We start from the raw sequence: 13,267 nt of genomic DNA, 5'->3' as shown, positions 1-13,267 counted from the left end.
GGGTCGATGCTGCCCTGGGAACTTCCACATGGCATGGGCCTGACCAAAAACAAAAAACTACCCAAAACCCTATAGGGTAAGCACTGTTATTTCCATTATGGGTAGACTCAGAGGTTTGGGGAGGCTCACCACACAGTTCAGAGGAGGGCCTGGGATGTGGCATGATTGATGCCAGAGTTATTGCTGGTTCTGACTCACAGTCAGGCAGTCCGGAATATTTGGACATTTTGTCTGTTCCAGCCCTGGTGCTGGGTGTCAAAGATATAATTATAAACCAGACCAAAAGGACCCCTCCCCTTATAAAACTTCCTTCCCCCTGTGGGAAATAGACATAGCTGCCTCAAAGAAACCACATCGCAGTAATGGCAATTCTGAATTTTCCATATTTTTTTTTTAACAGAACCAGGAAATGACAGAGATGTTACCCTTTAGCTCTCGGACCAGATTTGAAAGGAGGTCACGAGCAGAAGTAACCTATGAGAAACTTTCTTGGGAGAATCGTAATCACTAACTCTGATCTTTTGATCCAATTTGTAGGAGAAATGTGTTAAATGTGCCCTTGACTTTTAGATGAATTATTAACCCTAAGGAGCAAGTGAGATTTTTCTAGTAACAGTGACCTCCAGAAAGAGCCTCATTTGAGATACGAACACTATAAAGTGCTCTATAATCACCTGCATAAATTTCAGGATCCCCAAAATCATCTGAAATAAAACAACAATGGCCTCCCCCCGCAGAGACTACATCTGCCTGGGTCCAGAAAGAAACTGCCTGGAGTACGTGTTCTCATAGGTTCACTCATTTTAAATTGCTGGAGAGGGCTTTTTCTTCCACTAGGACAAAAATCTGTTCAAAGAATTCTTGGAGTTCCCGTCGTGGCGCAGTGGTTAACCAATCCGACTAGCAACCATGAGGTTGCGGGTTTGATCCCTGGCCTTGCTCAGTGGGTTATGATCCGGTGTTGCCGTGAGCTGTGGTGTAGGTTGCAGACGCGGCTTGGATCCCACGTTGCTTGGATCCCACGTTGCTGTGGCTGTGGTGCAGGCCGGTGGCTACAGCTCCAATTAGACCCCTAGCCTGGGAACCTCCATATGTCACGAGAGTGGCTCTAAAAAAAAAGGCAAAAAGACAAAAAAAAAAAAATCTGTTCAAAGAATTCTTTATGAAGCTCATCACCTAAATATGACCATCTGTCCACAAGCCTGCAGCAAAGCCTCCTTTATTAAAGAGATAGCAGCTGGCAGGGAACACTGCCCGCCGTCCCTTCTCTTCCCTGAAAAACAATTTTTAAGAACTTTTAGAGCCAGCACAGATGAAGCTCAGTATTTGTCTTATCTCTATCTTTAAAAAGAAAAAAGAAAGGATTGTATTTCTTGACTGTTGTAAGAGTTTTTGTCTCATAAATGCTCAGTGGTGAGAATGATAAAGCCAGTTAAGTAACTTTAAAAATAAAACTGGAAGTTCCCATCTTGGCGCAGCAGAAATGAATCCAACTAGGATCCATGAGGACATGGGTTCAATCCCTGGCCTCTCTTAGTGGGTTAAGGATCCGGCGTTGCCGTGAGCTGTGGTGTAGGTCACAGACATGGCTCAGATCTGGCATTGCTGTGGCTCTGGCATAGGCTGGCAACAATAGCTCCGATTAGACCCCTAGCCTGGGAACCTCCATATACCTTGGGTGCAGCTCTAAAAAGACAAAAAACAAAAAATAAAATAAAATAAATAAAAATAAAACTAGAGGAGTTCCCATTGTGCCTCTGTAGAAAGGAACCTGACTAGTCTCCATGAAGATGCAGGTTCAATCTCTGGCCTCCCCCAGTGGCTTAAGGATCCAGTGTTACTGTGAGCTGTGGTGTAGGTTGCAGACCCAGCTCAGATTTTGGTGTGGCTGTGGCTGTGGCTGTGGCTGGCAACTGCAGCTCTGATTTGACCCCTAGCTTGGGAATTTCCACATGCCACAGGTATCTCCCCCTGCCCCCCCACACTCCCCCCCCCGCCAAAAAAAAAAGAAAGAAAGAAAAGAAAAGAAATTAGAATATAAACCACCCTCCCAAGGTGTGTGGCAGGGACAGGAAGAGAGAACGGGGATTTAAGAAGCTGTGCATCTCTGATACCTGCCCAAACCCGAACTGGATGCAGGAGTTCCTGTTAGAATCATGCATTCACTTTATGCCACCATCACCCAAAAGGTGACAGAATTGTGTCATTCTGGACGCAACAGTGCAAGTGGAAAGGGAAAGAGAGACCATCTCCTGAGGGGAAAAGTCAGAAAGCAGCTATAGAGATAACTGGGAGGTGATTAGGTTGCTATGGAAACCCTCAACTCTAAGCTGCTACTCCGTTTTCAGAACATCTTAATTTTGCAACAAAATCTAGTCTGGCTTTGGGATGACACAGCTCTCACATAGACGGTAAAAGTAAAGTGCCGTTCACCTATTTCAATGGCTAATGCTGTGAGTTCTCTGATGGCCTTGCGGGTTGAGGTTCCTGCATTCTCACCACCGTGGCTCTGGTTGCTGCTGTGTGCCCCAGGTTCAGTCCCTGGCCCAGGAACTTCCACATACCACCTGTATGGAAAAAAAAAAAAAAAGGCAAAGAGAGAGAGAGAACCTGAAATAAACATTGCAACTCTCATTTAAAAAAGAAAGAAAGAAAATTAGCTAATGCTGCTGTGCATGGTTTCTCCCAGGCATGTCACTGACGGGCTCTTGAAAGGCACGGATGCTGCCCAGGCCGCCCAGTATGTCGCTATGGAAAAGGCCACAGCTGCAGAAGTCCTAAAGACCCAGGAGGAGGGCCAGCCCCTCCCCGGCGCAGGCGTGCCTGGTGATGTGAAGTCAGAAGTGGTACCCTTGACTGTTCACCACGCTCAGAGCTCTCCTGTGGTCATCCAGCCGTCCCAGCTCTCCTCCGCGCTGCTGAACCCTGCCCAGCACTTGCCCGGGGGCACAGGTCCTCACCCGGCCAGCCCTCCTGCTGTCACAAAGGAGGCGGCACCAGCTCCTCAGTCCCCACAGATGCCGGTGAATGGTTCCTCCATGCAGAGCCTGTTCATTGACGAAATCCACAGCATGAGTGCCAAGAACAGGGCAGTGTCTATCGAGGTAGCGTCCTCTTTGCTTTGTTCCTAATTCCGTGAAGGAGGGAAGGTCATGGTCCTTTCCCTCCAAGAGTGTATAGTCTGGTTGTAGAGATAATGCATGTATGTATCAAAGATGTATTTTTACCAAATATATATTCTTATCAAAAATATACATAACTTTTCAGGGCGTTCCCATCATGGCTCAGCAGTAACGAACCCAACTAATATCCATGAGGACGTGGGTTTGATCCCTGTCCCTGTTCAGTGGGTCAAGGATCTGGTGTTGCCGTGAGTTGTGGTTTAGGTCACAGATGCAGCTCAGATCCTATGTGGTTATGGCTGTGGTGTAGGCCCTCAGATGCAGCTCTGATTTGACCCCTAGCCTGGAAACCTCCATGTATTTAATATAGAAATATATATATATTATATATTATATATATATAATGCAGATATGATAGATTTTTCAAACTGTCAATGGGTTTCAATGGCCAGATGAAGAGAAAGGCCATCAGATTTCAGAGACGGGTCAGACACCCAAGCTGTAAGAAGACGAGGCAGTGGGGTGCTCGTAAGTATTTAACAACTAGCTCTCTGATGGGAAAGCCCTAATTTATAGCATTTGCCAGTTTCCATGGTGAAAATCCTCCTATCATCGCTGACTTGGAGCTATGAAGTGACACCACTGAACATGCCCTTGGGAAGAAGGGTGGCCGTCAGCCCTCCTGAGCCAGTGCGCAGTGCCTCAGACCTAACACTGGTGAACGCAGGCCTGCGGAGGGTTTGCCGGTGATCTTGAAAATGAAGTAGAATCTGGGGAAGCAGAGAAGGGTGGTGAGGGCATTCTAAGATAGAGGGGTCCTGGGGCAAAGGCTGGACCTTGCGTGAACCTGTTTAACTGCAAGAAGAAAGAGGAGGCAAAGCTGGCAGAACAGGGTGGAAGCTGTGTTGGGCGAGCTTACGCACTAGTCCCGGATCGCTGAGGTTTTTTGTGTGGGTGTCAGGGAAACACTGCGCTGTGACCAGTGATTTTAAAAAAAATGGCAACTTCAGAAAATCTGAAAACAATATGCAGAACTTACTGAGGTGGTGCATCTCAAATTAAGGGTGCGGGATGGGAGGTTGTTGTAGACATCTCAGAAGAAATGAGAAAGCTAATCTCAAGGTCACACAATATAGAGAGGAGCTCCTGTTGTGGCTCAATGGTAATGAACCTGACTAGGATCCATGAGGATGCAGGTTCCATCCCTGGCCTCACTCAGAAGGTCAAGGATCTGGCTTTGCCACAACTGTGTGCTGTGGGTCACAGACGCAGCTCAGATCTGGCGTTGCTGTGGCTTGGTGTAGGCTGGCAGCTGCAGCTCCAATTCAGCCTCTAGCCTGGGAATCTCCATATGCCACAAGCACAGCCCTAAAAAGACAAAAAAAGAGAGAGAGAAAACTTGCTATGTTTGGGGATGGCAGGGGAGCAAGTTTTCGCCACACCCACAGCATGTAGAAGTTCCCAGGCCAGGGACTGAACCCATTGAGCCACCAGGGAACTCCAAACTTGCTTTTTTGTTTTCTTTTTTGTCCTTTTAGGGCCTCGCCTGTGGCATATGGAGGTTCCCAGTCTAGGGGTTGAACTGGAGCTGCAGCTGCCAGCCTACACCACAGCCACAACAACGCAGGATCTGAGCCGCATCTGCAGTTTATACCCCAGCTCACAGCAACGCCAGATCCTTAACCCACTGAGCGAGGCCCGGGATTGAACCCGCATCCTCATAGATCCTAGTCAGGCTCGTTAACCACTGAGCCACAAAGGGAACTCCTCCACTTGCTATGTTGTTAAATATTCTTTTCATCAAGAGCTGGTATCAGTGCTCAAACAGCACGTTTCCCTCCCAGCTCTCTCCTTCCTCTTCCCGACAGGGTTCCCCCCAGTCATTACTGTGTCCCCAGCCGCCTGGGCCTAACCACGCCTGCCCATCTTGCAAGTCAATTGGCAGTGGGTAACCCTGGTTTTGAGAGATGACCTCTTAAGACGGCTAAGGCCATAGTCATGGCCACTGGGCCTCTGAACAGCAGGTCGCTCCCCTCCGCTCCAGAGACAGTGGCTGTGTCCCTAATCCGAGTTAGCTGCTTACAGAATGCACATTACAAGAAGGGGTGAAATGTGATTGGCTATGATGTTTGTGCCTATCAGAGTGGGGAGGGCACTGAAAACACACTTCCTCTGAGACTTAGTGGACCTGCCACCTTAAACATCTCTGCATTTAAAGGATGTCAGTAGGATGACTCTTTTTTAAAAATCTGTTGAGGCTCAGCAGTAACAAACTAGACTAGTATCCATGAGGACACGAGTTCGATGCCTGGCCTCACTCAGTGGGTTAAGGATCCAGCCTTACCATGAGCTGTGGTGTAGGTCACAGAGGCACTCGGATCTGACGTTGCTGTGGCTGTGGTGTAGGTGGGCAGCTATAGCTCCAATTCGACCCCTAGCCTTGGAACCTCTATATGCCATAGGTGCAGCCCTAAAATCAAAAAAAAAAAAGCAAAAAAAATAAAAATCTGTTGAGAACCCACTAGGCAGAGTTCCCACTGTTGTGTGTATATTTTAAGGTTTTTTTCATTTTTTGGTTTTCGGTGGTTTGTTTTTGTTTTTGTTTTGTTTTGTTTTGTTTTTCAGTTTTTGGCCACCCTACAGCATATGGCGCTCCCAGGCCAAGGATCAGGTTTGAGCCATAGTCATGACTTAGGCTGCAGTTATAGCAGTGCCAGATTCTTTAACCCACTGTGCTGGGCTGGGGATCGAACCCTCATCCCAGTACTCCCAAGAGGCTGCTGATCCCATTGTGCCCCAGCAGGGGCACCTATATTTTAAGTTTCAATGGCACACTTACAAGTCATCTCTGAAAAGCCCTGATCCAAAGTAAGCAGACCTAAGTCTCAATGGCCAGCTCTGCCACTGAACTTCATTCACTCAAAGGATGGCACTGAGCCCCAGTGTGTGCCAGCCCCTCACAGGCTCTCGGGGAGGCAGTGAACAGAAGGGACCAAGCCCAGGCCTTGGTGAAAGTAAGGAAAAATAGACGAGGCTAAGGATGGTGACAGTGGTGGCTCTTATTCACATGGAGTGGACCTTGGGAAGAGCCGTCATCTCAGTGGGCCCCAGTGTTCTCATGTGTAAAATACATTGATTCTGTGATCTGCTGGGCCTCTTCCAATTATTAAATCGTGGTTTTTCTCTCTGAGCACCCTGGCTCTCCTGGAATGATTCCTGGAATCTCAAAATCATAGGAAAATATTCTTTTAAAAAATAGGTATTTAAAGGGGCTTTTAAATATTTCTCCCTATCATAAAACCTGATGGAGCTTAAACATCACCCCCATGGCCCCCTCATTTTGTCCATTACGAAAACGTGACCCAGAAGGTACAACAGCAACACTTTTTTCTTGTTTAAGTTTTATTGGGCTCTGATTGTTTTACAGTGTTGTATGGGCTTCAGATTTACAGCAAAGTGAGTCAGCCATACATACACATCTATCCATTCTTTTTTTTTCCCATATGGGTTATCCCAGAACACTAAGTAGACCTCCCTGTGCTTGCCAGTAGGTCCTTTCATTTAGCAATTCTCTGACAGCCGTGGACCTAAGACAGAGGATTAATGAGTGTGTCGGTGTTTGTTTCTCTTTGTTTGAACATCTCCTCTGTGATGAAAATTGCATTTAGAAATCAAAAAGTGAGTTATGGGGAGTCCCCATTGTGGTTCAGTGGGTGAAGTAACTGACTAGTATCCATGAGGATGCAGGTTCAATCCCTGGCCTCCCTCACTGGGTTAAGGAGCCAGCATTGCCATAAGCTGTGGTGTGGATCAAAGATGCCACACGGATCCTGCGTTGCTGTGGCTGTGGGGCAGGCTGGCAGCTGTAGTTCTGATTCAACCCCTAGCCTGGGAACTTCCATATGCCACAGGTGTGGGCCTAAAAGACAAAGCAAACAAACAAACAAAAAACCCTGAGTTATGGGACATACACCTTTGAAAGCACGTCGGTGTCCGTTTCTGTGAGTGTTGGTAGAAGTAGGGAGTAAGTGTTCAGAAATAATTCAATGAATGAGTGATTGGGGTTCTGAGCTCGCTTCTCCATAAATGGACATCACTTGGGCTTCAGTGGCAGCCTGTTTATAGGGGTAAAGCTGGCAGCACCAGGATCAGCTTGGGCTGATGTGCAGAAGTGTTCCTGGGCTGGGAAACCAGAGTGTAACTTTACCAGCATGTGAAGTGTTACACTTCCTCCTCCCCCCCAGACGTGAACTCTCCAAACTATCCATTAGCCTTTCCCTCTTGTGTTTAAACTTTCTTCATTCACTTGCTCTTGTCCTGCAGAAAGCAGAAAGGAAGTGGGAAGAGAAAAGGCAAAATCTGGACCACTATAACGGGAAAGAGTTTGAGAAGCTCCTCGAAGAAGCCCAGGCCAATATAATGAAGTCAATTCCAAACCTGGAGATGCCACCAGCCTCGGGCCCTCACCCGAAGGGTGATGCCCCAGTGGACAAGCCTGAACTTTCAGGTAAGGAGCCACCTTGCAGAGCTGTGTGGGCTGGCTGCACGTGTGCCCGTGTGGCGTCACCCACACGGGCACATGTTGGCCAACAGGACCAGCCTCTCACTTCCTGAGAATCTTATAAATTAAAAAAAAAGGGGTGGGGGAGTTACTGTCATGGCTCAGCAGAAATGAATCTGACTAGTATCCATGAGGTTGCGGGTTCCATCCCTGGCTTTGCTCAGTGGGTTAAGGATCTGGCGTTGACATGAGCTGTGGTGTGGGTTCAAGACTCAACTCAGATCTGGTGTTGTGGTTGGGGTGTAGCCATCGGCTATGGCTCGGATTCGATCATTAGCCTGGGAACCTCCATATGCCATGAGTGCGGCCCTAAAAAGCAATAATAATAATAATAATAGGTAATACTTACATAGCACTTACTAAAAGCCAAACGCAATTCTCATTGCTTGCTGTATAGCCAGCCGTTTAATCTTCACAGTCCTTCAGGGGAGGCAGTATTATTAGAATACCCTTTTAACAGGTGAGAAAATTGAGGCCGAGAAAGGTTAATTAACTTGTGCATGGCCTTTACAAGACTTCAAACCAGTGCAGATCAGGGCCTGTGTCATTCACTGTTGCACTGTAGAAAGAAAAGAGAAGGTTTTAAGTCAGGTTGCCTCAAGTTTCCAGAAATACACTGGATTCCCTGGGCGCTCTCTTGAAAGATGATTTTGCAATGACATGCTTTTTTCCAGAAGACTCTCCAAATTCAGAACAGGACTTGGACAAGCTGGGGGGTAGGTCCCCTCCTCCTCCTCCCCCACCCCCACGGAGGAGCTACCTGCCAGGATCCGGGCTCACCACCACGAGGTCTGGCGATGTGGTCTACACCAGCAGGAAGGAAAGCACCACCACTAAGGTCAGATGAGTTAAGCCCTGGTACACAGTGTCTCAGTTCAGATGATGCCCTTAGACCAGGTCTTCTCTGCTCTCATTTAGAACGTAAGACGTAGCAAGGCAGAGAAAGAAGAATAAACTAGATCTCCAGGGAGGGAACGCAGATGGGAAAATGTCAGCCAGTGTTACTGGACTAGACTCAGCCCAGAAGTTTTATCCTTACCTGACTTTTACCTGCCACTCTATGAAATACAGATCACCAGCTTCTTCCCCAGCAAAGCATCCTAAGACTGAAAGTGGGCATCCGAGAGGCAAGCAGAAGAAAGGTCACCTTTCAGGGGCAGCTGAGATGAGCTGACACAGCTGTGGGAGTGTATCCAGAAAGAGTCCTAGCGAGCTTTAGCTTCCGCTTAGCCTGGCACGTTTTGTCATTTGTGTTAAATGTAAAATGCAGCTTCCTAGGAGGGCCTTTTTTAAAGGCATTGAAGTTGAGAGGTTACAATTTTATTCTAATTCTTCATCTGTTCACCCAAACGACAACTTGGGCAAAGAAAAACCCAAAGTGAACATGAGTAGACAAGACGGCCTTTCAGCTCGATTTGAAGAGCTGGGAAGCCCACATCCCAGGCAGTGAGGGACAGATCCCTTTTTGTGCCAGCCCCTGGAGTGTTAAACCAGTATCTATGGTTTGAATCTTCTGCAGACCAGCAGTGAAGATGCGGGACCAAGCCCACAGGCAAGAACCACAAAGGGTCCAACAGAGGAGTCTGCTTCAGCCTGGACCCCATCACCGCCACCTGTCACTACTTCCTTCTCAAAGGAGGAGGAGGAGGAGGAAGAAGGAGACAAAATAATGGCAGAACTTCAGGTATGTGGACCAGGTGACTGCCTGTGGCTCCCTGCCCTTCCCACCTGGGACTCTGGCTGCGTCTGTCACAGATTCATTAGCTAGAGGGGCTGGGGGAGAGCCCAGTGACCCTGGGCCATGTCAGCTGCATCTGTGACCTTGGCCTCCACTTGTCCAAGATGGCGCTGAACTGGCTCTCGGTGCCTTTAAGACATGTGAGAATGACTGTTGCACACTACGAGTCGGGAACCCTGTGTGTACAAAATGATCAACTGCAAGCTTTCCTAGCTCTGGCTGGTAGGATTTCCTCTCCTTTCTTTCAGTGTGAATAGTCGCTGCTTCATTTTAAAAAACAAATTTAAAAAAAAATAAGAAATCCAGAGTTCCTGCTGTAGTGCAGTGGGTTAAGAATCAGATTGCAGCGGCTCAGATCACTGCAGAGGCTCAGATTCAATCCCCAGCCCAGCACAGGGGGTTAAGGATACAGCATTTCTGCAGCTGTACCACAGCTTTGGCATGGATTCTGTCCCTGGCCCAGGAACAGCCACCAGTGCAGCCATAAAATTTAAGAAAAAATTAGGAGTTCCTGTTGTGACTCAGCGGATTAAGAACCCAACTAGTGGGGTTTCTGTCTTAGCTCAGTGGTAACGAACCCAACTAGGATCCATGAGGACATGGGTTCAATCCCTGGCCTCTCTTAGTGGGTTAAGGATCCAGCGTTGCCGTGAGCTGTGGTGTAGGCTGCAGACGTGGCTCAGATCTGTCATTGCTGTGGCTGTGGTGTAGGCTGGCAGCTGTAGTTCTGATTCAACCCCTAGCCTGGGAACCTCCATATGCTGTGGTTTTGGCCCTAAAAAGCAAAAAAAAAAAAGAAGAAGAAGAAAAAAGCAAACCCAACTAGTATCCATAAGGATATGGGTTTGATCCCAGGCCTCACTCAGTGGGTTAAGGATCTGGCATTGCCATGAACTGTGGTGTAGGTCACATATGCAGCTCAGATCCCATGTTGCTGCGACATAGGCCGGCAGCTGCAGCTCTGATTCAGCTCCTAGCCTGGGAACCTCCATGCGCTGCAGGTGTGGCCATAAAAAGATTTTTTTTTTAATTAAAAATAAAAATAAAAAATAAAAAAATGGAGTTCCCATTGTGGCTCAGTGTAAATGAACCCAACTATTATCTCTGAAGATTCGGATTCAATCCCTGGCCCTGCTCAGTAGGGTTAAGGATCCAGTGTTGCCATGAGCTACAGTGTAGATCACAGATGCGGTTCAGATCTGGTGTGGCTGTGGCTGTGGGTAGACCGGCAGCTGCAGCTCCAGTCAGACCCCTATCCTGGGAACTTCCATATGCTGTGGGTGTGGCCCTAAAAGACAATCAATCAGTCATTCAAAGCAAAGCAATTAAGATGAGGATTAGACATACCAGCTATCATCCCAGTCTTCATACTGACTGATGAAAGCCCCCTTCAAGTGGGATCCCAGGTCTTTGGCTCTAATTCTTAGAATGACAGGCCCGGAATCATGTGGCCTCCTGTCTTCCAATCCAGGTCCCCATTCAGTGTCAGTGTCATCTTTCCAGGTATTCTGAAAAGCTGAATCATGTTGTTGCCCATTTTCTTTGGTCTATTTGAGACATGACACTTTATTTATTTTTCGATTTTTATTTGTTAACGAATCGGCACCCTCTACTCATAGAATTGAGGATGGGGTACAGGGCTCTACCCAAAGCTAATCCCACATTCAGCCACATTCAGACCATGGGTATGAATCTGCTCTGGGTATACATTCTAGAACATTAATCTGTCATCAACGTGGTTCCTAAACCAAAGTCGGTTCCTAGAGTATTTGGTTTTGATCCTGAAATTAATGTAGGATTTTTTTTTTTTCTCATTCGATGGTCAGATCCCAACCTCCTTAGGGCTTCAAAACATATTCACTAAGGTGCCAGTGGTTCTGTGCAGGCCCAGAGATCTGCATCCTTCAGCTGGAGGAGGGAAAACTTTCAAGCCATGGCATTTCCACCTCAGCTCTTCTGCCCTGATTTCCATGGTAATAATGGAGCTGCTTGCATTTTTCAGGGAACACAGGGCTGCTGGTTGATTTGTCACATGCATGAGCCCTTTATAGCCCCATTCAAACTCAGACTGGCCTGAGACACCCCCTCCCTCAGTTTCTTACAGATTTTGGGACTGGTCAGAGAATTTCATTCATGGGAACCACAAATTTATATAGATAGTGACTCATGAAACAGTTGAGAGCAGAGAGGCTCCATCACCCGGTTATCCGAGTGAGAACTTCTGACAAAGACACTGGTGTGTCAAGGCTGCTTGTTGCAGGGCAGGTTCTCATCCTAAGATGTGTAGGCTGATGCTGGAGCCATTAGTTGTAGCATTTGTCTGCAAATTATGATATAAATAACAAACACATATAAGTAATAAATAAATCATGGCATAGGGAGTTCCCGTTGTGGCTCAGAGGGTTAAGAACTTGATTAGTATCCATGAGGATTCAGGTTTGATCCCTGCCTTGCTCACTGGGTTAAGGATCTGGCATTGCCGCACCCCGTGGCAAAGTTCGCACATGTGGCTTGGATCCAGCATTGCTGTGGCTGTGGTATAGGCTGCAACTCCAATTCCACCCCTAGCCTGGAAACTTCCATATGCTGCAGGTGCAGCCCTAAAAAATTTAAGATAAATAAACCATAGTATAAATAAATGATGGCCCAGTCTGGTTCGATGGATGACTAAGCACTACATCATTTCTAATCTGTGAAAAGTGAACCATCACTATTAATCAAAGAAGTGGAAGCTTTTAGGCTTGTGAATACCCTGGACTAGCTGCTCAGAGCCCGTAACTTGAGAATCTTTCTTTCCATCAGAGTCTAAACACCTTGGATGCCCTCTGTGACTTAAAGCTTTACAGGAGTTCCCGTCGTGGCGCAGTGGTTAACGAATCCGACTAGGAACCGTGAGGTTTCGGGTTCAGTCCCTGCCCTTGCTCAGTGGGTTAACGATCCGACGTTGCCGTGAGCTGTGGTGTAGGTTGCAGACGCGGCTCGGATCCCATGTTGCTGTGGCTCTGGCGTAGGCTGGTGGCTACAGCTCCGATTGGACCCCTAGCCTGGGAACCTCCATATGCCGCGGGAGCGGCCCAAAGAAATAGCAAAGACAAAAAAAAAAAAAAAAAAGCTTTACAAAGGGCAGAGTGTCTCGCTTCCTGTGCTGTCCCTTGGGGGTCAGGAAACAGTGGTGAATGTCATGCTCTAACCCTCGGGTAACCAGACCTCATTAGCCTTCCAGCTGTGGGGAGGGCCAGTGTGCTGCAGTTGAAGTCAGCCAATGACCGTGCTGATGCCTTGACTTCCGAAGGCTCTAGAGTTTGACACAAACACTCGCTTTGGCAGGACAAGGAGCAGTGGCAGCCTCCTGAGTGTAATTATGAAACAGCTTTCCGGCCCTGGGTCACCAGGCACCAGGAGAAACCACAGGCTCCAAAGTCCAGGGTCTTAACAGCCCAACAGCGACGGCAAGTAGCCTCAGTCAGCAGAGCCCAGGGCATCTGAGGGCCACTGAGGACCAACCAGGGTCTCTACTGGGAGAACCAGCAAGTCTGGGGAAGGCCCCAGCCATCCACTCCACTCGCATTTTATTTTATTTATTTTATTTTATTTTTTGCTTTTTTTAGGGCTGCACCTGCCACATATAGACATTCCCAGGCTAGGGGTTGAGTTGGAGCTGTAGCTACTGGCCTACACCGCAGCTCACAGCAGCACTGGATCCCCAACCCACTGAGCGAAGCCAGGGATCGAACCCACATCCTCATGGATACTAGTGGGATTCATTTCACTGCGCAACAACGGGAACTCCTCCACTGGAATTGCAGAACCTGGACTGAAATGGTCATGGGGGGTGGGGGGCAGAGG

General features: G+C 47.8%; 1 protein-coding gene across 1 annotated transcript in view; it reads left to right on the top strand.

Moving 5' to 3' along the window:
- KIAA1217 (KIAA1217 ortholog) overlaps positions 1 to 13,267 on the top strand; it is a 325,298-nt gene that overhangs the window by 300,507 nt on the left and 11,524 nt on the right. Inside the window, 4 exon segments of the mRNA XM_021064229.1 lie at positions 2,690 to 3,104; positions 7,446 to 7,629; positions 8,358 to 8,521; positions 9,203 to 9,367. Of these exon segments, the coding sequence (XP_020919888.1) occupies positions 2,690 to 3,104; positions 7,446 to 7,629; positions 8,358 to 8,521; positions 9,203 to 9,367 (928 nt within the window).

Source organism: Sus scrofa, chromosome 10 (assembly GCF_000003025.6).
Source record: "Sus scrofa isolate TJ Tabasco breed Duroc chromosome 10, Sscrofa11.1, whole genome shotgun sequence".
Taxonomy (NCBI): Eukaryota; Metazoa; Chordata; class Mammalia; order Artiodactyla; family Suidae; genus Sus; species Sus scrofa.
Note: the sequence above shows the minus strand (reverse complement) of the source record. Positions and strands in the feature narration are given on the sequence as shown.